Source organism: Camelus bactrianus, chromosome 13, assembly GCF_048773025.1.
Source record: "Camelus bactrianus isolate YW-2024 breed Bactrian camel chromosome 13, ASM4877302v1, whole genome shotgun sequence".
In the NCBI taxonomy this organism is placed as follows: Eukaryota; Metazoa; Chordata; class Mammalia; order Artiodactyla; family Camelidae; genus Camelus; species Camelus bactrianus.
The window spans coordinates 49,297,899-49,324,143 of NC_133551.1; the positions used below are offsets into that span (position 1 = coordinate 49,297,899).

The following is a 26,245-nucleotide window of genomic DNA, read 5'->3' on the forward strand; positions in this document are numbered from 1 at the left end:
CCTAAATCAGGTAAAACCAGGTGGCCCAGATAGTAGATTTAGCAGACACGAATTTCATAACAACCATTATAAATATGTTGAAAGAGTTAAAATATATTACAATAATTAATGAATGAAGAGATAGGGAATTTGAATACAGAAATGAAAACTATAAAAAGAACGAAATGAAACTTGTAGAGCTGAAGAGTGCAATAACTAAATGAGTAATTCACTGAATGGCCTTAATAGTGTATTGGAGACAACACAAAGAAAGATCAATTGATAAGGACATCTAAGAATTATAAATGTATGTGCCTAGAAATAGAGCTTCAAAAAAATCAAACAAAACCTCTCAGAATTAAAAACAGACAAATCCACAATCTTTTAATTTTGATATACTTGATGTATTATATAATCAGAATTATGTAAGTTTGAAGTGTACAACATAGTGATTCACAATTTCTAAAAGTTATATACTCCATTGTAAAATATTGGCTATATTCCCTATGCTGTACAGTATATACTTGTAGCTTATTTGTTTTATACATAATAGTTTATACCTCTTACACCCCTACCCTTGCCTTTCCTCTTCTGCCTTCCCTCTCCCCACTGGTAACCATTAGGTTGTTCTCTATATTTGTGATTCTCTTTCTTTTTTATTATATTCACTAGTTTGTTTTATTTTTTTAGATTCTACATACAAGTGGTATCATACAGTATTTGTCTTTCTCTGTCTGACTTATTTCACTAAGCATAATACCCTCTAAGTCTTTCCATGTTGTTGCAGATAGCAAAATTTCATTCTTTTTAATGGCAGAATAGCATTCACGATGGAATGGTATACACATCTTTATCCATTCATCTGTTGATGGACACTTAGGTTGTTTCCATATTTTGACTATCATAAATAATGCTGCTGTGAGCATTGGAGTGCGTGTATCTTTTTGAATTAGTGTTTTCCTTCCTTTTCCCTTCCTCCCTCCCTCCGTCTCTCTCTGTGTTTTCAGTATATACCCAGAAGTGGAATTGCTGGATCATATGGTAGTTCTACTGTTAGCTTTTGTCTGGGAACCTCCATATTGTTTTCCACAGTGGCTGCACCAATTTACATTCCCACCAGCAGTGTACAGGGGGTCCCTTTTCTCCACATCCTCTCCAACATTTGTTATTTGTGGTCTTTTTGGTGAGAGTCATTTTGACAGAAGTGAGGTGATATTTCATTGTGGTTTTGCTTTGCATTTCTTTGATGATTAGCAATGGTGAGCATCTTTTCATGAGCCTGTAGGCCATCTGTATGTCTAATTTGGTGAAATGTCTATTCAGGTCTTCTGACCATTTATTAATCGGGTTGTTTTTTGATACTGAGTTGTATGAGCTGTTTATATATTTTGTATATTAATCCCTTCTTAATTAGATGAAATCTTACAGAGTATGTTTTCTGACTAGCAGAATTAAGTTGGAAATAAAAAACAAAAAGATATTTAGAAAATCCCAAATGTTTAGGAATTAATATAGTTCTAAAGTACCTGTGGGTCGGAGGAGAAATCATAAGGGATAGAAAATACTTTGAACTGAATGATGAGAGCAGAAAATATCAAAATTTTAAATACTTTTGTTAGAAAAATCAAGAGGGTCTGAAATCAGTTACCTAAGCATGTACCTTCAGAAACTAGAAAAATAAAGGCAAGTTGAGTCCAGAGTAAGTAGAAGGAAGGAAATAATGGAGGTAAATCAATAAAATAGAAAATGAACAGTCAAAAAGCAATGGGTAAAACATTTAAGGAAAAAGCAATGCCAGTCTTACACAAACTCTTACAAAAACCAAAAGTTAATGAAAGAACAGCTTTCATTACCATTAATTTCATAAGGTCAGCATCACTATGATACCAAAATCAGGCAAAGAAATAACAGGAACAGACCAGTATCTTTGTGAACATAGACCTGGTAATCTTTAACAAAATATTAGCAAATTAAATTCATTGATAATATAAAAAAGAGAATACATAATGACCAAGTGGGATTTGTCCCAGGAATGCAGTGCAGATTAAAATTAGAAAGCCAGTTGATTTTACTTACCGTGTGAGTAGAATACTGAAAAATCATATTATCTCAAGTGTAGGAAAAAAATTGTGTGGCAAAATTTGATACTCCTTCAGCAAACTGAAATGAAAAAAGAATTTCCTTTGTTTGATGAAAGGCATCTATGAAAAGTCTATCATTTATATTGTATTTAATGATACGCCACTGAATGCTTTTCCTCTGAGACTGAGAACAAACAAGAATGCTTGCATTCACTGTTATTCTGCATTCTGTTAGAAGTCCAAGCCAGTGGAGTAAGGCATGAAAAAAATAGAAAACATCCAAGTTGAGAAAGAATAAGTAAAAGCTTTCTTTGTTTGCAAACAAGTTTATTGCTTGTGTCGAAAATCCTAAAGAGTCTATGGAAAAGCCACTAGAACTAGTAAGTGAGTTTAGCAAAGTGACAAGATTCAAGGTCAGTATAGTTTTTTTATACTACCAATGAATGGTTGGAAAATGAAGTTAAAAAAAGCAACTCCGTTTACAGTAGCATCCAAAATAATGAAATACTTTAGGGATATATTTTAACAAAATATATACAGACCTATTTACTGAAAACTATAAACCATGAAGAGAGAGAAAAGATTTAAATAAATGGAGAGATACAGCATGTGTGTGGAATAGAGAACTCGTTATTAGATGTTAGTCTTCCTCAGACTGATTTATACAGTTAGTTAAATCCCAATAAAAATCTTCGTGGACTTTTTTTTTTTTTTTTAAGAAATTGAGAAGGTGGTTCTCATAGTTGTGTGGAAATGCAAAGGACCCAGAATAGGCAAAATAATTTTGAAAAAAGCGAAGTTGTGGGACTTAACAGGGCTTGATTTCAAGGCTTTCTCTATAGCTACAATAATCAAAACAAAATGGTATTGGCATAAGGATAGACATGTAGATCAATGGAATGGAATAGCATTCAGAAATATATATATATTCAGCAATTTTTGATAGAGATGCCAATGTAATTTAGTGGGGGAAAGATACGGTCTTTGCACAGAATGGTGTGTATCTTGGTGAATGAAAAATTTATATTGATCCTTACTTCACCTTTACACAGAAAGTTTAATGTAAATGGGTCAGAGACCTAAACGTAAAAGTTAAGACTATAAAACTCCTAGAAGAAAACATGGGAGGAAATGTTTTCCATCTTGAAACAGGCAAATGTACATACATATTTTTAAGACAGGAGACAAACAGCACAGATTACAAAATGAAAATTGATAAATTGGACTTTTCTTTAAGACTTTTGCTCCTTAGAAGACACTGCTGTGAAAACAAATAGATAACCACAGACTGGGAGAAAATATTCACTATCTATATATCTGTATCTATATCTATATTTATATCTATGTATATTCACTCTGTCTATCTCTGACAGAAGACTCGCTATTTAAAAATTTCATCAAATTGTACATCTGAAATATGTGTTTACTATACAGGGACCATACCACAATAAAGGTGTTTAAAAAAATAAAAAGTTTAAAAAATGTATATAATGCAAATAACCAGAAGTTTTATAACCCCAGGAAAACATGCTGCAAAATTTATGAATAGCTGCTTTACAGAAGGTGATGGGACATGGATAGCAAATAAGCACATGCAGAGATGATTAGCAGCATTATTAGGGAAATGTATGTGAAAATCACTGAGGTACAACTGCACATCCACTAGAATGGTTGTAGTTGGAAAGACTTAAAATACCAAGTATTAGCAAAGACATGGAGCAGCCCAACTCATACATTGCTAATAATAGAGAATAGTGTGACAGTTTGAGTTTATTTATATGAAATTTTAGAAACTGCAAAACTGTGATAGGAAGCAGATCAGTGGTTGTATGGGACAGAGGTGAGAGCAAAGGAAGAACAACTGTTTCTTGAGCCACACAGAGGAGCTTTTCAGGGTGATGCAAATGTTCTTTCTCTTGATTTTGGTGTTGTATGAATGTTTGTAAAAACTCCTTTAACTGTATACTTAAAATGGGTGCACTATATTTTTTAAAAAGTATTTCAAATAAGTTGATTTTAAAAATAAAACCAGAAAGCAGAAAACTTTTGTTTCTCACTTGTGTCTCATGAACCTAGAGGAGTAGGCCCTACTCGGGAAAAATTGGGTAGAACTTGTGTTTGTTGATTGGCTATATTTAAGCAGTTCAGTTTTTGTGAGAAAATTGTTTAATAAGGAAGAACATAGGTAACTGCTTTTTAAAGGTAGTTGAAGAGGACTTTTTTGTTGTAAAACATATGCAACATAAAATTTACCATTGTAATCATTTTTTAAGTGTGTGGTTCAGTCACATTAAGTACATTAATGTTATTGTGCAGCCATCACCACTGTTCATCTCCAGAAGTTATTCATCTTCCCAAACTGAAACTCTGTACCCATTAAACAGTAGTTTCCCATCCTCCCTCCCCCATCTCCTGGCAACCAGCATTCTACTTTCTGTCTCTATGATTTTGACTACTCTAGGTACCTCATGTAAGTAGAATCACACAGTATTTTCTTTTTTGTGACTGACTTATTTCACTTTACATGATGTCTTCAAGGTTCACTCCTGTTATAGTGTACACATGCCAGAATTTCCTTCCTTTTAAAGACTGAATAATATTCTATTGTATGTATATGCCATATTTTATTTATCTGTTCATCATCAATGGGCACTTGGGTTGCTTTCACATTTTAGCAATTGTGAATTACTTGCTACGAATGTGAGGATACAAATGTCTATGCACATCCCTGTTTTTGAATCTTTTGGGGGTATACCTAGAAGTGAAATTGATGGGTCATATGGTAATTCTCTGTTTAATTTTCTGAGCAACTGCCATCCTGTTTTCTTCAGTAGCTGTACCACTTTACTTTCCTACTAGCTCTGCACAAGAATTTCAGTTTCTCTATATCACCACCAATACTTGTTATTTTCTGGGGTTTTTTGTTTTTGTATTTTTTGATAGTAGACATTGTAATGGGTGTCAGATGGTATGTTATAGTTTTGATTTGTAAAGGGAAATTTTAAGTCATTTAATCCAAACCAGTGATTTCGCAGATGAAACTCATATAATAGGTTAGCAAGAGCCACTAGGTGGACAATTTTACAACTTCTTTTGTGAATCATTTCAACTGTTAGTGTTTGTATTTGGGCATTCAGGGTTTTATAAGTACATAATGGAAAGGGTTAGGCTTATGAACAATGTTTTTCTCTTGTTGATCTCTTTGTGATAAGCTACAGCCAGTCATTTTGTGTGGAAGGACAGATGCGTATTTGTTTTTCGTTGTTTTATTAAATAATTGAATAACAAATTTGTTATTTGGACAGTGAGTAGTTTCCCAGGCTAGTACAAATATACACATCCATGCAAAACAAACTAAACACTGAAATTTATCATTTCCATGAACAGTGGTTTTTAAACTGTTGTCCATTGAGTTGGGTATTTTTCTTCCTGCTTCACTTTCAACTTTTGTTAACTGATTGTAGAACTTTTTCCCACTTTGTTTACTTTGAAACTTGCTAGCCTAAACCATACTCATGAAATCAGTGATTTAATTTTTAGTGCTTAATTTCTCTAGCATTTACATTTCACATGGTTCTTAGCAAATTTACATCATGTCTAGTAGGCTCATTAGCTGAAATGTAGTGACCACTTAGAAAGGATAAGTAGAAGAATGCAACAGTATGGCTAAGTGATGAAGTGAGTGCTAAGGTCTGGTACAGCCTAAATTAGGACCTGGGGAGGCCTGGCATCATACCCTGTACTGTGACATTCTTGGCACAATTTATTCAGCATCTTTTTCCCCCCCATTTTAACAAGTGTTTGTTGAGTACTTGCTCTGTGTCTGACACTGTGCCTGGCACTGGGGGTATAGAAAAGAGTCTCTACACTTAGGGAGTTAGTAGTATGTAAGGGATACAGACCTATAAATAAAATTGTAATGTTATGTGCAGTCAGTGGTCTAAATGTATAAATAGTATAGAGATCTTGCATCCTTCTGGAGAGAGTGATGAATTCTTGAGTATGCTCCTCTGAGCATCAGAAAAGGATTCCTTCAGATAATATCTGAGCTAAATTTTGAGTTTGTCATTGGTAAGGTGGATATTATAGGCAAGGAGATCAGTATGTAGGGCAGGCACAGATGCATGAACAAACATGGTATGTTTAAGGGAGTATAAGCAAATAATTCATGTTGGTCACAGAGTGTAAGAATTGATAGATGAGAACTGTATTTCCCCCATTGTAAAATATTGCCTGGAAAAGTAGTCTAGGAAGATTAATGAAAGGGTAATAGACACAAAGATTAAACTTGATTCTGGTCCTGGCTCTCATATCCTTGGTTGCACAGACCATGTTTCTCTTTCTGAGTTTTGGTCTCCTCATTTGTATATGTGCAAACTATGTGATCTGTGCTCTTCAAAAAATTTTTTTTAAAGAAGTCACAATTTCGCAGTGCCTGGAACACAATAGGTCCTCAATATATATTTTCAAAAGAGTGATCTGAGAACTTGTATTAAAAAGTAAGAGGATAAATAGTTAAAATTAATTACAACAGAATAAGCAATAAAAGATTTATGTATAGACTGTTGCTCCTCAGAATGTATTTACTGTATAAAATGTGGTTAAGAAATTTGTCTTTATAAATTGTTTCACTTATTTGTTTATATTTGTGAGGTCCCAGGGTTTAGAAACTATAGTATCTTTGTATATAAAATTCTACTAGACTTGAATGTCATATACTTTTGTAGTTATCTATGTGTTCAATTAAGAATTAGTATATATTTTTTAAAAATGTGTTCAGTTGATCATTTCTCTTTTTAGTTTGACTGTGGCAGATTTCTTGACTTGGCTTCTTCGGATTGTGATTTTTTTTTCTCTTTAATAATCATTACAAATGGAGTTTCTTTCTCATAAAAACTTTACTTTTTTCAGCTTAAAACAAGTGTTTCTTCTCATGCTATTTTTTCGTTGTATCTGCAAAATGTTTGCTTTTGAAGCAGGATTGTAAAAGTCCATTTTAGTGTTACAGAGTTGCTGTAATAATACTGTTAACATAATTTATTTCTTTACCTTTAGGGGTCCTATTGGGCAATTGACACCAATCCGAAGGAAGATGCACTGCCTACTCGGCCAAAGAAGAGAGCGCGATCTGTAGAACGGGTAAATTTAGTATGATGCAGTTATTATGTCAGAAATATAGATCTTAAAATTTCATTTCAGTTACCCTAAGTATGACCATAATGAAGGTAATATTTTATTTGGATAGCATTTTCTATTTTTTTTTCAAGCACTTTCAGACTTTATTTGATCTTAACTCTGAGTTAGGTGGACAGTTAAGGAATTAAGTAGTTTTTTCTTGTTGTTATTTGTTTTCATTTGTTTGGTAATTAGGGCACAGCTGTTGTCTAACTGAGGCTGGAATCCAGGTCTCTTGAGTTTTAATTTGGAATGCTTTCCTCTGCATCTACAATATTGAGGACTGGTTTTATAGAACAAAACTATTTCCTTTCACTGCAGTTAATCAGTCTGATTATATTGAATTTTCCTGGTTATCCTCAAATTTTCTTTTCCTGCTTCCAACCATGTGATAATTATTTTATACATAAAAACTTTCAGTATGTGTTTCTTTTTAAGATATTTCGTACTTGTGAATTCACGGTTAAAATTAAGTTGCAAGAATGAAAGAGGTAAGGAGCTCCAGTTGATACCCTGAGTAGTTTGTTGTAACATTTGTAGTCAAAACTTTGGCTGTAGGTCAAACATGAACTTTACCTTTCAGCTTTTCTTGCTCTGCATTTCTAACATCTAAACTGACACACACACACATACACCAGCCTACCCTACAATTCTTCAAGAGCCATTTCAAATGTTAACTACATTGTAATGCTTTTTCATACTTCTTCTTTTATATTCTTATGGAATTTTTACAAAGTTCTTTTATAGAGCTTCTCATACTTTTTAGAAATTGTTTGTTTCTATAGTTGTCTCCTTGCTGGACTGCAGTCCCCTAAGGAAAGAGAAAATATGTTTGTATCTCCAGTGTTAGTGTTTTTCACAGCTTATAATAGATATCAGTAATTGCAGAATAAATCAGGACAAAGGGAATAAGACAAGATAAAGGAAATTTAAGAATAAGAAGATGAAGTTGGTCAAATAAATTTGTTTTCTGCCCATTCCTGATAGAGAGAGAAAACTTCTTGACCTCAAAGATAAGGACCTTAAGCTGGGTTTAAGTTGGGATCGGGTAAGCCAATGAAGTATCGCAACAAGGGGGTTTAGTCAGGCAGATTTTTGGTGCCAGCAAAGGGAATTCAGTACTCCAGTTACCAGACTCTACAGAATTGAAAATGAACTCTTAGGCCAGACCACTTTTTGGTTTTAAACAAACCAAAGCTTAAGAAGATAAAGTTTATTTGTATTGGTGGCACAGTCTCCTGGTACCAGAGTTTTAAGATAGAGATGTCGATGAGCTATGTATGTAATGGTTTGAGAGGGGATGAACCTCACTTCCCGCCTGTGAGCTTCTGCCTTTTAAAACAGACTTAGCACGTGGCCTTTAATTGTGTGAAAATGTGGAGTACAAAATATTTAGCATCCATTGCCAAAATTTGAAGGAATTGGAGAAAAATCCATGTTGTTTAAGCCAGAGCATTAGCAATGATGTGTATCTTGAGGGGCTGAGTAATTGTGGTCTTCTTTACCATTTGCTTTCTTCTTTTGAAGTTCCTGGAACTTGAATTATTTTTGGAAATTTGAATCGATAGTTGGGTTGACAACTGTGCATTCCTTTTAGATATTAAGCCTGGCTTTTATATTCTGTTACCTTGTTTCATAGTTCTTAGAGCAATTCTTTATTTCTGAGAGCCCATATTGTCAGTTTTATAATGCAAGTCTAGAAGTATAGGCTTCTGATTACAGAATTATATTTTATATACTAATAAGCATGTATCCTGGAATGTGCATTTTGGATATATATTTTCTGTATTTTCTGCTGTTTATCTTTTTTAGGTTTAAAGCATGTAAAAGCTTCAACGGTTTGCCTTTGTAGTATATAGTTCCATAAAATATTCAGTACCAGAACCTTTTAGTTAGTATATTGATACTTATTTTGGCCTGAGCTATGTGCTGGTTGCTACTATTAGGAACCTATAGAAAGACAACAGCTGTAAGCAGAGTATGTATAGTCAGGGAGACAGATACTGTTTAACAAATACTCTGAAAGAAAATGTTCTTAGAAGACATAATTTTGTGTCTTGATAAACTAATGTGTCTATTTTTTCATTTAGAGGCTTTTTGGGGCATGAGAGGGTAGTACTTTTATTAGGACAAAGTTTGTATTTCAGTATACTCATATTTAAGTAACCATTGGGTTTTATGTAAAGAAATGCCTAAGACAGTCAGATAGTGAATATGATTTTTATACATTTAAAGTTTTGTTAAAAACTAAACATTATTTTGTTATAACAACCTGAGCTAAGATAACAGCATAATAATAATAGATAATTGAGTTTATGTGCTAGATTTTTTAAAAAGAATTTTGTGTATATTAACTCATACAATTTTTATAGTAGCTCCAAATGTTCAAACTGACAGGCACAGATGTTAAGTTGCCCAAGGATACTAAGGACAGTAAGTTCCAAGGCCAGGATTATGAACTCAGGTAGTCTGCCTTCAGAGGCTGTGCTGTTTACAACTGTACTGTACTGCCACTAGCATTTGCTGTGCCAGAAATCACAACACTGAATCAGATTTCTTTTTATATATGCATATCTTATTGTGAGATAGTGGTCCTTTTTTTTTTTTTAGAACTGAATACTAGTTTTTTTCCTTTAATGTTATTTTAAAGATTTTTAAAATTGAAATATAGTCGATTATAATATTATGTTAGTTTCAGGTGTGCAACAGTGATTCATTATTTTTATAGATTATACTCCATTTAAAGTTATTATAAAATAATGGCTATGTTTCCTTGTTCTATATAATATAACCTTGTTGCTTATTTATTTTATATGTAATAATTTCTATCTTTTAATCTCATACTTCTGTCTTGGCCCTCCCCCTTCCCTCTTCTCACTGGTAACCACTAATTGGTTCTCTGTATCTGTGAATCTGTCTCTGTCCCCTCCCCCTCACCCAGATTCCTTTATTTCTGTAGATGAAAATAAAAATACATTGGTGGAACTTATCAAAGATCAAACTCCTCTTCAGTTTTTCTTTCTTCTGTTGATGTCCATACTATTAATTTTACTACCATGAAAAGTTGTGCATTTTAACCAGGAAAATGCTGTACATTGTGAATAAAGTTTGTTAGAAAAAAAAAATGACACTCCAAATGATACATTTTTTTCCTCAGTCATAGAGTGTTTCTGTTTTGTTATATACATTTGTTTGTTTTATTTTTTAGATTCCACATATACATGGTAACATAGAATATTTGTCTTTCTCTGAGTTATTTCACTAAGCCTGATACCCTCTGGGTTCATACATATTATTGCAAATGGCAGAATTTCACTCTTTTTTATGGCTAAGTAATATTCCTATTATATATATATATATATATATATATATATATATATATATATATAGTGTGTGTGTGTGTGTGTATGTATACTATTTCTTTATCTATTCATCTGTTGATGGACCCTTAGGTTGCTTCCATATCCTGACTATTGTAAATAAGGCTGCTTTGAACATTGAGGAGCATATACCTTTTCAAATTAGTATGTTTGTTTTCTTCAGATGTATACCTGGGAGTGGGATTGCTGATCATATGATAATTCTCTTTTTTTAGTGTTTTAAAGAACTTCCATACTATTTTCCATAGTGGCTGTACAATTTACAGTCCCACCAGCAGTGTACTAGGGTTCCCTTTTCTCCACATCCTCACCAGCATTTATTTGTAGACTTTTTGGTGATAGCTATTTTGATAGGTGTTCCGTGGTAGCTCATTGTGGATTTGATTTGCATTTCTCTGATGATTAGTGATATTGAATATTTTTTCATGTACCTGTTGGCCATCTGTATATCTTCTTTGGAAAAACACCTGTTTAGGTCTTTTGCCCATTTTTCTGTTGGGTTGTTTGGTTTTTGAGGTTGAGTTGTATGAACTTGTTTATATATTTCGGATATTAACCCCTCATTGATCATATCATTTGCAAATATTTTCTTCCATTCAGTATATTGTCTTTTTGCTTTGTTGGGGGGTTTCTTTGTTGTACAAAACCTTTTAAGTTTAACTAAGTCCCATTTGGTTGTTTTTGCTTTTGTTTCCTTTCCCTTGGGAGATATCCAAGATAATATTGCTATGATTTATGTCAAATAGTGTTCTGCCTATGGACTCTTCCAGGAGTTTTATGGATTTTGGTCTTATGTTTAGGTCTTTAATCCATTTTGAGTTTTGTGTATGTTTTGTGGAAATGTTCTAATTTCATTCTTTTACATGTAGCTGTTCAGTTTTCCCAGCATCACTTATCAAAGAGACTGTCTTTTCTCCATTGTATATTCTTGCCTCCTTTGTCATAGATTAATTGATCATAAGTGTGTGGGTTTGTTTTGGAGCTCTCTATTCTGTTCCTTTGATCTATGTGTCTGTTTTTGTGCCACTTCCTTGCTGTTTTTAGGTCTTTCACTTCCGTGGTTAAGTGTATTCCTAGATGTTTTATTCTTTTTGTTGGAGTTTTTAATGATTCATTATTAGTATATAGAAAAGCAACAAATTTCTGTATATTAATCTTGTATCTTGCAACTTTACTGAATTCATTTATTAGTTCTAATAGCTTTTTGCTGGAGATTTAGGATTTTTTACATCTAGTATGTTGTCACCTGCAAATAGTGACAGTTTCACTTCTTACCTTCCAATTTGGATGCCTTGTTTTGTTTTGCTTTTTTTCTTGTCAGATTGCTGTGGCTAGGACTTCCAGTATTATGTTAAATAGAAGTGGCGAGAATGGGCCACTTGTTCCTGATTTTAGAGGCAATGCTTTCAGCTTTTCACCATTAAGTATGACATTAGCTGTGGGTTTGTCATGTGTGGACTTTATTATGTTGACATATATTCCCTCTGTACCAACTTTGGTGAAGGATTTTATCATGAGTTGATGCTGAACTTTGTCAGATGCTTTTTCTCCCTCTATTGAGGTGATCATGTGATTTTTTAATCCTTTCTTCTGTTAATGTGGTTTGTCACATTGATTTGCAAATATTAAGCCATCCTTGCATTGCTGGAATAAATCCACTTGATCATGGTTTATGATCCTTTTTATATATTGTTGAATCCTATATTCATAAGAGATACTAGCCTGTAATTTTCGTTTTTTGTAGTGTCTTTGTCTGGTTTTGGTTAATGGTCCTTGATTTTAAGAGAATCTCCCACACTTACAATTACATAACAAATATTATAAATGACAGAACAAGTACCAAGTAATTAATCAAGCAGCAATAACTAAAGTGACTTGAAATCGATAATACTGTTCTGGGAGGGCCTCTAGGAAGAAGAGTGAGACTTAAAATGTTGATGCAGAAGTGTAACTTTTTTGCATAGAAAATAGTAAAGGGTGTTCAGTTTGGAGAAAACAACTTACATGCTTGACTGGTAAGTAAGTACAGGTAGACATAATTGAGGACCCTTTTAATTAATATGAAGAACTTTGGCTAGGGTGTGGGCATTTAGATGAGGGGTAGAAAGATTTGGGTAGAAAGCCTAAAGGGATCAAGGAAGTTATTTTGTTGAGCCTGTAGTGTTGAGAAAGAAATGAGACTAGTTAAGACACCGCTCTTCAGAAGTTACTCATTGCAGGAGAAAGATGCTGTAGGGGAGGAAAAAGAAATTTCCCTCTACCTTCTAGGTTGTTGGCTGAGACCCTGTATAATTTAAAAAAAAAAAAAAAACAACAGATTAATAGGAGAAAAACAAATTTACTACCTGTGTACATATAGGAAGCCCCACAAAGATATGGGAGTCAAAGGCAGAACTTTGTGCTGTAGGAAAACTTTCTGGCTGTCTTAGGAGATTTTCCTGTTGATAGAAGATACCTGTCATGATTCGAGTTCCCTAAAAAGTTGACCAAAACTGGAGCCCTGATAGTTTAGTGGCGATCCTAGGAAAGTGGGGCAGTTACCAAATCAGGTACCACTGTGAGCACTTAGAGCTCAGTCCACTGGTGAACTCTGGGCTGCAGTTTCAAACTAGGGGACAGTGAGCTAGGATATTTATCCATCACCTCTTCTCCCTCATTGAATGGCTAATACTTCTAGGGACATTAGCTTTTGTGCACTTCTGGCCTGCACTGCACAAAGCAAAGCATGCTCTACAACCAGGAAAAGAAAACAAAACAACCCTCAAGCAGAGAATTACAAATGTTTGTACAAATCAGCCTTCAGAGTGGAGAGATGAATGTGGAAGGGTAAGATTGGGTTCTGACATTTACTACGTCTTTCCTTCTTTTCTGTTGGTGAAGTGTATATTTGTGTGTCAGACCTGTGTGTACCCTGTTTTGTTTTTTCTCCACAGCTTCTTACATTTTCATAACCTTTGACTTATTTCAGCAAATTGAATCCCAACCAAGAAAATAACTTTAAAAAACACCTTTTGTCTCTTTGGGGTGTGTATGGGCACAGCTGTTCCTCTTAAATTAGTAGACTGAAGGTATATCTTTGGCGATATACCTTCGCCAAAGTAAAGTGAAAATCTCTTCTTGGTCACTGCTTAGTGTTTGCCTAAGTGCCTCATTCAGAATTTTAAAATGTAAGTGGATGAATTTAGTACTGTTACAGAAGCAGATGAAATGACTCTATGTAACTGTTGCTTGTGGGTAGTGAGGTCATATGTTTACTGTGTTTCTGTTGTATGCTTAAGCATAGATAAGGTATCTTGAAGGAATTGTAAGTAGGAAGTAATGCCCCTGTTAGAAATGTAAAGTTTCTGAACATTTTAAAGCTGGAAGTTAGGGTGGGGTGCTGGCTGCAGTAGTAAATTCTTTTTAAAAAAAAACAAAACAAACCCCCCCCCAAACAAATACCCTTTAGATTGTGTTGTATTTTAGCAGCACTTAATGATCTGAAGTTCCTTTGTGAGTTTAAGAACATAATAAAATTATGAGCAGAATGAAGTCATGTTACAAAGTCATGAGGTACCACTTTTATCAAGTACAAGATTTAGGGGAAATATTATTAGCCTGCAAATTAGGAGACCTAATTTTAAAGTTATATGTTATAACTTAAATGCTTAATTTTTTGGCAGTAGTTTCTTTGTATAAAAATATAAGCTCTACAGATCTGGGAGAGACTCCCTTCTGAAATCCCGTGAGTACAAAGGCTCTAGGTAGAAACATACTTGGCATGTGGAGAAATAACAAGGTGCCTCCGTGGGTAGTTTAGAATGTGTGAAGAGGGAGGGATATTAGGACTTGATGTCAGAGAAGTAGATGGTGGAAGCTGGAGGAAAATTGTGTAGGGTCTTTTATGCCTATAAAGGCTCAAGTTTTATTCTGAGTGAGGTGGAAAGCCATTGGAGGGATATAAGCAAAGCAGTGACATAATGTGACTTACATTTTGACAATATCACTCTAGCTGCTATGTGGAGTATAAGCTGTAAGAACAAGGGTAGAAGCAGAGCAATCAGGAGGAAATTGCTGCGGATAGTTTTGCTTAAATCTTCTAATGCATTGTTGTGGAAATTATTTGAGCGCATAAAGGCTATGCAGGTGTATAAACTCACTGTCCTAAACATGTTGGCCTCTGCAAAAAACACGTAACCTGCAATTATCCAGCTGTTGTTGAAACAAAAATGAGGGAATACACACAGCTTTTTCTTGAAGTTAAGAGCTTAATTACGTGTTTTAGTTCAAAGGCGATTACAAATTTAATCAGGAATCTAACTGGAGGATGGATGGATGAATAGAAAAAGAGAACATTCTTCCAGGCAGGACATTGTGCATCTTGCAGCATATTTGAGATTGTCGTCATTGTGTTGTTATTTGTGACTCAGTTTCTTCCATTGTTATATAGGGTGGTTTTGTTGATTGAATGATCCCCCTCTGTGTGCCTTCCTTCTCTGAGGCTGAGTCTAAATGAGGGATGGTTCATTTAAAGATATAAGTGAGCAGAGGAAGGAATGCAATCTACATACCTACTCTTAGAACTCAGGGAACTGAAAAAACATTTATTTCAATTGGACAAACATGTACTGAGTGTATGTTACGTGGGAGGCACTATATTTTGCCTCCAAAAGATATGTAGAAATGGAATTTCCTGAGAGTTTTAAAGAGGGAGAAACGCTCTCCAGTTAGTTGTAGATCAGGAAGTGTTTCATAAGGGGTCATTTTGATGAATAGATTGGATTTAGTTTTTTGTTTTTTTACAACACTTTGAGAGATCACATATGTACATTTAGTTGAATGTTTGAAGTTTACAATTTAAGGATTTTTGACATTTGAAATTACTAGTTGACACTGAACATTTCTGTCATGCCCAAAAGTTTCCTCATGCCCCTTTGTAACTTGTGTTTCCCTTAATTCTTTATCCCCAGGCAAACCAGCCTGGGGAGAATTGACATCTTAACAGTATTGATTTTTTTTCCAAGCCATGAAAGTGTAGTATCTTTCTATTCATTACGTCTTTAATTTCTTTTAGGAATGTTCTTTTAATTTTCAGTATAGAGGACTTGGATGTTTCCAGTTAGATTTAATTCTGAATATTTGTTTCTCAATGCTATATATTTTAAAATCCATTTGCCAATTGCTGCTAGTAATAAAAATGTAATTAATTTTTGTATATTAACCTTGTATCCTACAATCTTGTTAGTTCTAGTACTTTTTGAAGATGCCTTGGGATTTTCTGTATAAACAATTATGTCATCTGCAAATAGGTAATTTTTCTGTGCCTTCCACTCCTCTTCCCCATCACTTCCTAGAAACTTACTGCAGTGACCAGAATCTCCAGTACAGTATTAACTAGAAGTGGTAAAAGTGGGCATCCTAACTTAATTTCCATTCTTAGGGGGAAAGTGTTCAGTGTTTCACCCGTAAGTATGACATAAACTGTAGAGCTTTTGTAGATGCCATTTACCAGGTTGAGAAAGTTCTCTAGTAAGCCCAGTTTGGTAAGAGTTTTTATCATGAATGGGTGTAGAATTTCATCAGACGCTTTTTCTGTACCTATTGAAGTGATTATATGGCTTTGCTTCTTTATTCTGTTCCCATGTTGAATTATATTGATTGCATTTGGAACGTTAAATCTTGTATTCCTTGGATAAACCCTACTGAGTCATGATATATTATCCCTTTAACATATTCTTGAGTTCATTTTGCTAATATCTTAAGGATTTTTGCCGCTGTGTTCATGAGGGATATAGATTTATAATTTTCTTTCTTTGTAATGTCAACTGAAAAGAATGCACAACCCAGAAATTGAGAATTACAGTTTTATTTGGTGGACTTGCTGAGGGCTTAAGCCCAGAAGGCAGCCTCTCAGATAGCTCTGAGGGACTGCTCTGAAAGTTAAGGGGAAGCCAGGATATACAGGAGTTTTTGCAACAAAAACCAGGTGGTTGGAACATCAAAAGATGATTGTTAATTAAAGAAAACGAAACATCTCAAGTTAATGAATTTAGTGCTTCTCTTTTTATGGGAAAATGCAAGAGTCTGGGCTCATTGAAATCATTCCTTTGATATGCACTGTAACTAGGGCCAACATCCTCCTTTTCTCCATCCTAAATCCCCTCATGGTGCACAGTCCAGAGACTGCAGTGGCTCCTGGCTTGATGGCCTCAACATCCTTTTTTTTTTTTTTTTTTTTGTAGTGATAGGTGACACTTTTCTTTGCCCCTTTTCTCACCATTCCCTGTAGTTGTAATACATATTACATCTGCCAGTATTGATGATCTTGCAAGATAGTTCTATAAGTTTTGCCTTAAGTAATTATATGTGATTTTTAAAACCTAGGAGGAAAGCAGTGGTCTTTTTTATTTACCTAGATCTTTACTATTTCTCATACTTACATTCATTCCTCAAGGTCCAAATTTCCCTCTGCTGTAATTTCCCTTCAGCCTAATGAACTTTCTTATGTTGCAGATCTCCTGGCAACAAATTCCCTTAGTTTTTGTTTCTCTGAAAATGTACATTTCTAAAGAATATATTCATAAGATATACAGTCTGTATTGAAAATTTTTTTCTTTTTGTACTTCAAAGATGTTCACTATCTAATGACTATCATTTTTTTGAGAAATCCAGTTATTTTCCAATCAGTGTTGTTCTGTATGTGATGTCATTTTTCTCTGGCTGCTTTCTTCCTTTATTTTTCAATAGTTCAATTATGATATATCCAAGTATGATTTTTTTCCCCCTTGAATTTATCCTGTTGGGATTTACTGAGCTTGGTTCTGTAAATTTGTCTTCTTAGTAATTTCCAAAGCTTTTAGTCATCATTTCTTCCATATTTTTTCTACCATTTTCTTTCTTTTCAGTCTTTCTGGAACTATAATTATATATGTTAGACCTTTTGAGATTATCCCATAGCTTTCTGAAGCTGGTTTTTTCCTTGTTTTTTTTTTTTTTAAATCATATTTCTTTTTATTTTTTAGATTGGGTAATTTCTGTTGATCTACCTTAGAGTTCACTGATTCTTTCCTGTTTGATCTCCATTCAGCTATTAATCCCATCCATTGGCTTCTAAAATTCAGATACTTTTCATTTGTAAATTTTTGTTCTGTTTTGATATTTTTTATTTCTCCACTGAGATTTCCATTATTTTTTAATTCAGATTTTTCCCCTTTATCTCATTGAGCCTAATTATAATAGCTACTTTAAAATCCTCTCTCATAATTCCAACATCTTAGTCTTCTTGTGGTGGGGCTTCTGTAGATTGTCTTTTCTCTTGCAAATGATTTTCATTTTCCTGTTACTTGTGTGTCATGTAATTTTGGTTTATATCCTGGACATTCACTACCATTCTGGAAGTGGAACTTGATTGGGTAGGATTTTGACAAGGGAGGTATGAGAAACCTCCAGAAAGGATCTTTCACAAGCTGACTAGTTCCACCTAGATTAGATCCATTGATACTTTTATTTGTCCACAATTTGGATTTTGGCTGCAATAGTAATAGTTACCCAAATACATTTTGGGATACCTAGATCCCAAATTAAATTAGCTTTACTAATCAGGCTACTGTCTGTTAATAACATAGAATCAGTGTACCTACAAATAAAAATATGTACTATACTATTGAGCATATCAAAGCATGTAATGAGAATGTCCTTTATTCTCTTGATTGAACCGGATTTAAGTATCCATGAAGAATATCTAATTAAAAGATTCTTTAAAATTTACTCTCTAATTTATAGTATCTAAAGCTATGAATCTAGCCTTGTGGGACTACAGTGCCTCAAACCAAAGTTGTCTCCTTTTCCATTAATCACTGTTGAATATTCCTATCAGCAGATCCTTAGCATCAGTAGTAGATATATTTTAATAGTCATCATAGCAGCTAGCACTTACTGTGCATTTCAGGTACTGTGCTAAGTGCTTTACATAAATTATCTCAATACTCTTAACAAACTTCTAAAGGAAGTGACATAATCATTTTATAGGTGAGAAAAAGAGCGTAAAATTTGAATAATTTGAATGAAATCACATAGCACAGGCTTGCCTCTTCTTACTAGTGGAGAGTAGTGAGAATTAAATAGTGAACCAGTAGTCTGGATTGAGATGACCGAGTTGAGTTAGAGGAACATGAGATTTGAAGCTCTCTAAATTAATCTTTGTTAATTTAGGTGTAGCTAAGTTGGCTGGCACCATAGCTGGGGCATACACAGTGTTGTCTTTGTAGTTCTTCCATTTGTATTTCTGAAGACCTTTTCCATTTTCATATCACTCTCAATGTGTATCCAGCATGTAAGTGCTAGATTGTATCTTCCAGGAGTGACCCTTGTCTTGCTTTTTTCAAGATGCCTGTTCCCTACCCTTGTGGATTATCTGATGAAAGAAATTCATGCTGAGGGATTAAATGATAAAGAAATTAATACCAGAAATGCATTTCAGTGAAATCACTCTTTCTCTTGAGAGAGAGAAAGGAATTGTCACAATCTGTATTCAAGAATTCTAAATGTAGAAAACCTATATTGATTTTTGACACTCATGTTAGCTCTATAAATGATATATATGAAGTTGTGTTATTCAGGATATTGTTCAGTTGCATTAATAGACAAAGGAAGAAAAATAAAACTACACTTGAGAGACTTAAACCAGAGAGATTTATTTCTCTTAGGTAAAACTCCAAGCTGATAGGTGGATCTGATGGATAACCAGCTCTATTCCACAGTCACTCAGATGTTTCTTTCTAATCTTATCTTTCCAGTTTTCCCCAGATATTAACCCTCAGCTTTCTGGTTAAGCAAGATCACCACCACCACATCTGTGTCCCAGCCTGCAATAAGAGGGAGAGAGAATGGAGGGCAAGCTAGTTCCTTTCAAAGACATGACCCAGAAGTTGCATGTGTTGTTCACATTCCATTTATCACACCTTAGTCACATGGCCACAACTGGCTGCAAATGAGGCTGGAAAAGGTGATCTTAAGCTGGGCAGCCATGAGTTGATGACTATAGAGATCTATTACTAAAGGGAGAAGAGTGGAGAGTGGATATTAGGGGACCACTAGCAGTCTCTGCTACAGACATTTATTTCTAATTTTTGTAAATCTATCCCACAACCGCTAAAAAGAGTTGGTAAGGAGTAGCCATACCAGTGGAGTTTGTAATCATCATCAGGTCAGTAGCACATTAAAATATAGAAGAGATTTCAGTAACAATTTAAGTTCATTTTCAGAAGCAAAGCACAAAACTGGATGTTGGAGAACTTGATTAAATAACTTCAAATTGTGTTAAAGTTGCTGGTTTTATGAGCTAATTATTTATTTTGTTCTTGTATTTTAGGCCTCAACTCCATATAGCATAGATTCAGATTCTTTGGGAATGGAGTGTATTATTTCTGGAAGTGCCTCTCCAACTCTGGCAATCAACACTGTGACTAACAAAGTAATTCCATTTTTTTTGAACACTTTTGAAATGTCATTGACTAATACATTTAATTTGCTTTTATATTAACAATAGATTTCTATGTGGTTGAGTTTAAAGATGGTGTAAATTTGGCCAAACTGTACATGGCAGCTTGAAAGGTAAATCCACAGTGCTTTGAGTTTTACACAAGTTAGAAGAAAATAAAGAGTTCTCTGGAAAAGTTGGAAGATTCTTATTCAATAAAGCGTTGGAATGATGGTCAACCTGTTTCATGATATTCAAGTCTAGGTACATACCCCAGAAATAGTATGTGGTAGTCTGCTACAAATGTTTTTTTTTTTTTTTTGAAGCAACAAGGGTCAAAACTTTGTGCCAACTCATTGAATACCTAAGGGGATACAAATAATCTCTTCTTTACCAGGTAATTTCTTAATCTCATATCTCAAAACCCCTTTTAAAAAGGCACTGGGAGGTTCATGAAGTAACTCAGTATTATGAATCTGTTTCCTACCTTACAAGACCATGATGAGCACCTTGAAGCCGTAAATCTCTCACACTTGTACTCAGACTGCCTGTGTTGCTTTTACCCTTCCCCCCCCTTCCCTTACTTTTACTTGCTCATGCTTTATCTCTCTCTCATTCCTCTATTATCTTGTATACACACATAAACACAAACACATATACATACTCAATTGTGCTAATATAGTATATATAGGATCTTTTCATTTGTAGAAAGGTAATGAATAAACAGAAGACAGATTATAATCATAGTGACTAATCAGATTTCCTATTTAGATGGGAAACAAGCTAGAGTAATAGTTTTTCCCAAATATTGATCTGTGGTATGATTCCATGAGAATCACCTAGGGGATTGGTGGGGCTGTTAGTGTATGTGTGTTTGGTGGTGGTAGTAATTCCCAGATTCCTCTGCAGGCCTACCAAATCAGTTACTGTATCCTTGTGGGTAGGGCCCAGAAATCTGTACTTTTAAAAACCATCTCTAATGGTACCCAACTAGGCTTGAGAATTCCTGGTGTAACTGATGGGTTGGAATCAGAAGTATCCAATACTGCTCTTTGCAGTAGTCCAGGTAGAAAGTACTGAGGCCTAAAAATAGATGGTTGTAGCTATTAGGAAATGATTAAGAAATGGTAATGCTGGGACTTCATGACTAAATAAAGGAGCTGGAGTTTTTGGTTTTCTGCTTCCAGGTATGATAAAATAGCTAGTATCAGATTAACCCTTCTTCCCATCTGTATAAAGTTACTCCCCGACCCCTACCCACCAATAAAAGAGAAGAGAGGCATAGGATAAAAGATAAGCAGGACTTCAGGGGTGAAGATCCCAGAAAAAAGGGAACCACAATGAGATAAACTCTACAAATTTTGCCTCGAGATGTTTCCTAGCTTTCAGTGCATGGTATAGAGGCTGAGCAGAAAGCTGCAACCTAGAGCAGTCATTAAGCTTGGGAGGTAAAAACTGGAGTTTGAGGCTACCAAACAGCCAGGGCTTGAGGAACAAGATCCTGAGGAATCTCAGAAGTGTGCTCAATTTTTTGCAAGTGATATCCACTTCAGGCATTTGCTAACTCCTAACCTATGTGTACTTGGGCTCAAATATAGACAAATCAGTTAGATTTTTTCGTAGCCAGAATTCAGTAGTTTCACGGGGGATGAGGGTGGGGCAAAAATTGTAGTTCTTCGAGGAGGAGGGAGTCATGGTAAATACCCCAGGTTTTCAAATTGATACTTTAGACTTATGAGTAAGAGCAAATCAAAATATACCAGTTTCAAATTGTTATTAGGGTGGTATGCTAATATTCTTATACTTGGCAAAAGAAAACTAAATCATTTCTGGAAAATAACCTATCCTGAGCTTTTGCAAGTTTTTATAAGTAAGGTCCCACTTTTAGTCAAAATGTTCAGACATTCCAAGAAACAGAACCAAATAAATAAATACCAAGTTTGGGGAGAGGAAAAGACGTAGTATAAACATATCCACAGCTGATCTAGATACTGATTTTTAAGTAACTGTGACTAATATGTTAAAGAAAATAGATGAATTATAGAAAATTTATCAGAGTTGGAATCTGTATGGAAGAACCAAGAGAACTGAAAAATGTAATAACTGAAAGTAGGAATTCAGTAGATGGGCTTAACAGTAGATTAGACATATCAGAAGAGAGAATCAGTGAACTGGAAGATAGGGAAAAAGACAACTTCAAAGGAATGCACTCACTTCTGAATAGAAATGATAAAAACCAGACATCACTAGAATGAAATTTTTATGGTGTGGAAAGAAAATACCTGCCAATCCAGAATTCTAAAATTAGGATTTATATGAAAAAAGATTAAGTAAATAGGATTTTACAAAAACAATCTGAGAGAATGTTACTAGTATACCAGTATTAAAAGAATTAAAGGGGGTTAATTTAAGAAAGAAAATTATCCTGTACAGGAAAGGATGAAGAACACCAAAAGATTATGTATGTCAATAAATAAAAATATGTATTGAGTGACTAAAGCAATAGCAGTGCTATTATTACACAATGCTTTGGAGTCTAAAATATTGTGGAAGTTAAAATACATGACCATACTAGTGTAAGACAAGAGGAAATATATGCAGTTAATGTCCTTGCATTGTATGGGAAGTGGTAAAAGTACTAAGTCAAGGGCATGTGGTAAAATCTAGGGCAGTGATTGTTAATACTTCAGCTTATTTAAGAATAACTAGAAGGGCCTGTTAAAACCCAGATTACTGGGACCTACCCTGAGAATTATGTGATACTGATTTGTGTTAGACTATAAAGTAATTCTCATCAAATTCTGGAAACCAACGTTGTACAATGTATTTTCAAATGCAGTGGAATTAAAGTTAGAAATAATAGTAAAGAGGTAATGAGAAAATTCCCCAAAGTTTGCCAATTAAGCAATATAGTTATAAAGAACCCAGGATCAAGGAAGAGTTATAATAGAAATTAGAAAATAATTTGAATTGACGAAAAACAGAAATATGAAATAAAGCCAATGGAATACAGTTAAGGTATTAGCCTTAAAAGCATGTACTAGAAGCATGTACTAGAATAGAATAAAGGTTGAATATTAATTTAAGCATCTGGAAAAAGAAGAGCAAAATAAATCTGAAGAAGGAAGTAATAAAATAAGAGAAGTCAGTGAAATAGAAGACACGTGTACAGTAGTGAAAGTCAACAAACAAAAATTTGGTTCTTTGTAAAAGATTAATAAAGCTGATAATTTTATTTCTCTTTCCATCCAAGGTGGAATAAGAGTCAAGATTTAATATGCTACCTAAAATAAAATAGACAAAGTATATGAAACAATGCTTTTTTAAGAGATTGGGCCAAACAGTTATCCCTGAGAAATGGTGAACAAAGTGAGCCCTACAGTTCTCTTAGCTTACTACTTGGAGACAGTTTCCAGGGCACAGAGATATATTTCCTTGAGTTGAGGATGTTGAGCTAAGAGATCATGGGATCCAAGGTGACTAGAGCTCACAGGACAGCATTTCAAAAAAGAGAACGCTGCACAGAGAAAGAATTCCAGTTATACAGAAGATTCCCTTGAGTCTTCAACAGGTACTTGTCAGTGCCGTAAGTAAGGAAGCTGTTGAGACTGGGGAAAGAAACACCTGAAAATATTGGTATGGACAGTCACTGAGACTCATAGGGCCAGGCATAGTAACTGTTCCCACCAGAGTGAGATACTTCCTAATTCACAGGCCATTAGTGAAAATACTCAGGCTTTTGCCTTAGTAGTGGGACAAAATTGGCCCTAGTCTTAAATGCTGATCTGGTTCAACCGATGCACCTTAAAAGGAAAACCCCAAAGGATCAAACTATTTTCAAGTAATAAGATTTTTTTTCTTTTTTAGATAGATTTATTAAGATATAATTCACATACTATAAAGTTCACTCATTGAAAATGTGTAATTTAATATTAGTATGTTCACAGAGTTGTGCAACCGTGATCACAGTCAGTTTTAGAATATTTAATCACTACTCCAACAAAAACCCATACTCATTAGCAGTCATCACGATTAACATTCTACCCTCTCCCCAGGCCCTGGCAACTCCTAGTCTACTTTCTGTTTCTGTAAATTTGTCTAATCTGGACTTTTCATATGGATGAAGTTGTATAATATGTTTCCTTTTGTCACTGACTTCTTTCACTTGCTGTAAATCTTTCAGGGTTTATCAATGCTAGAGAATGTGTCAGTAGTTCATTCCTTCCTTTTATTGCCAAATAATATTCCATTGTATGGGTATAACATAATGAAACTTTTATTGAGGTACAGTTCATTTACAATGTTGTGTTTCTGGTACAGCATAGTGATTTAGTTATACATATGTATATATATTCTTTTTCGTATTCTTTTTTGTTATAGATTATTACAAGATACTGAATATAGTTCCTTGTGCTATACAGTAGGACTTTGTTGTTTATCTGTTTTATATATTGTAGTTTGTATCTGCTAATCTCAAACTCCTAATTTATCCCTCCTCCAACACCCCGCCCCCCTTTCCCCTTTGGTAACCATAAGTTTGTTTTCTATGTCTGTGAGTCTGTTTCTGTTTTGTAAATAAGTTTATTTGTGTCACTTTTTAGATTCCATATATAAGTGATATATGATATTTGCCTTTGACTTATTTCACTTAGTATGATAATCTCTAGATCCATCCATGTTGCTGCAAATGGCATGTCATTCTTTTTTATGGCTTAGTAGTATTCCATTATGTGTATATATACCACATCTTCTTTATCCAGTCATCTGTTGATGGACATTTAGGTTGCTTCCATGTCTTGGGTATTGTAAATAGTGCTGCTATGAACATTGGAGTGCATGTATCTTTTTGAATTAGTTTTCTCTGAATATATGCCCAGGAGTGGGATTGCTGTATCATATGGTAACTCTTTTTTCAGTTTTTAAAGGAATCTCCATAATGTTTTTCATAGTGGCTTCATAAAATTACATTTCCACCAACAGAGTAGGAGGGTTCCCACTTCTCCACATTCTCTCCAGCATTTATTGTTTGTGGACTTCTAATGATAGCCATTCTGACCAGTGTGAGGTGATACTTCATTGTAGTTTTGATTTACATTTCTCTGATAATTAGTGATATTGAGCATCTTTTTATGTGCCTTTCGGCCATCTGTATTTAGATCTTCTCCCCATTTATTCATTCATTCATTCATTCATTCATTCATTCATTTATTTATTTATTTATTTATTTATTTATTTATTTATTTATTTATTTATTTATTTATTTATTTATTTATTTATTTATTTTTTGAGTTGTATGAGCTGTTTGTATATTCTGGAAATTAAACCCTTGTTAGTCGTGTCATTTGCAAATATTTTCTCCCAACCCATAGGTTATCTTTTTGTTTTGTTTATGATTTCCTTTGCTGTTCAAAAGCTTAGTAATAAGATTTTAAAAATTCAGTTTAAATTTTTTTCACATACAGTTCAGAGACTATAAAATTCACCTCTTTAAAGTTTAAAAATTTAGTGGCTTTTGGTATATTCAAAAGATTGTGCAACCATTAACCACCATCTAATTCCAGAACATTTTCATTACCCCAAAAAGAAAATTCCATACTCATTAGTATTCATCTATCCTCTGGTAATCATTAATTCATGTTCTAACTCTCTGAATTTATCTATTCTGGACATTTCGTGTGAATGGAATCACATAATATATGACCTTTTATGTCCGACTTCTTCCACTGAACACATTTTCAAGCTTCATCCAAGTTATGGCATGTATCAGTACTTCATTCTTGTTGTCAAATAATTTAACTGTGTCCCAGAATAAAGCTCACAAACAGGAATGTAAAAATCTAGCTCTTAATAATGTGAATTCACAATAGTCTGGTATCCAGTAAAAAATTACCGAGCAATTGAAGATGTAGTAAAAAAAAAAACAACCTGTAATGGGGAGAAAGTCAGTCAGTCAGACTGACCCAGAAATGACAACGCTGCAGGACTAGTAGAAAAGGACATTTAGAACAGTTGTCATGAGCCAATATATGGAAACAACCTAAGTGTGAGAGGAACCATCAACAGATGAATGGGTAAAGAAGATGTGGTGTATATATATATACAGTGAAATATTGTTCAGCCATGAGAAAGAAATCCTGCCATTTGTGACAAAATTGGATGTACCTTAAGGGCAT

The 26,245-nt window shown here is 34.2% G+C and overlaps 1 protein-coding gene across 5 annotated transcripts in view; it reads left to right on the forward strand.

Annotated features, from left to right (window-relative positions):
- Positions 1-26,245, forward strand: part of FOXJ3 (forkhead box J3) — a 120,934-nt gene that overhangs the window by 68,670 nt on the left and 26,019 nt on the right. For 4 of the 5 annotated variants that reach the window (XM_045520231.2, XM_074376693.1, XM_074376692.1 and 1 more), the window contains exons 5-6: positions 7,116-7,199; positions 19,965-20,066. In XM_045520231.2, coding sequence (XP_045376187.1) covers positions 7,116-7,199; positions 19,965-20,066 — 186 coding nt within the window. The remainder of the gene's footprint in view (positions 1-7,115; positions 7,200-19,964; positions 20,067-26,245) is intronic. The other variant, XM_010959781.3, reaches the window with a different exon arrangement.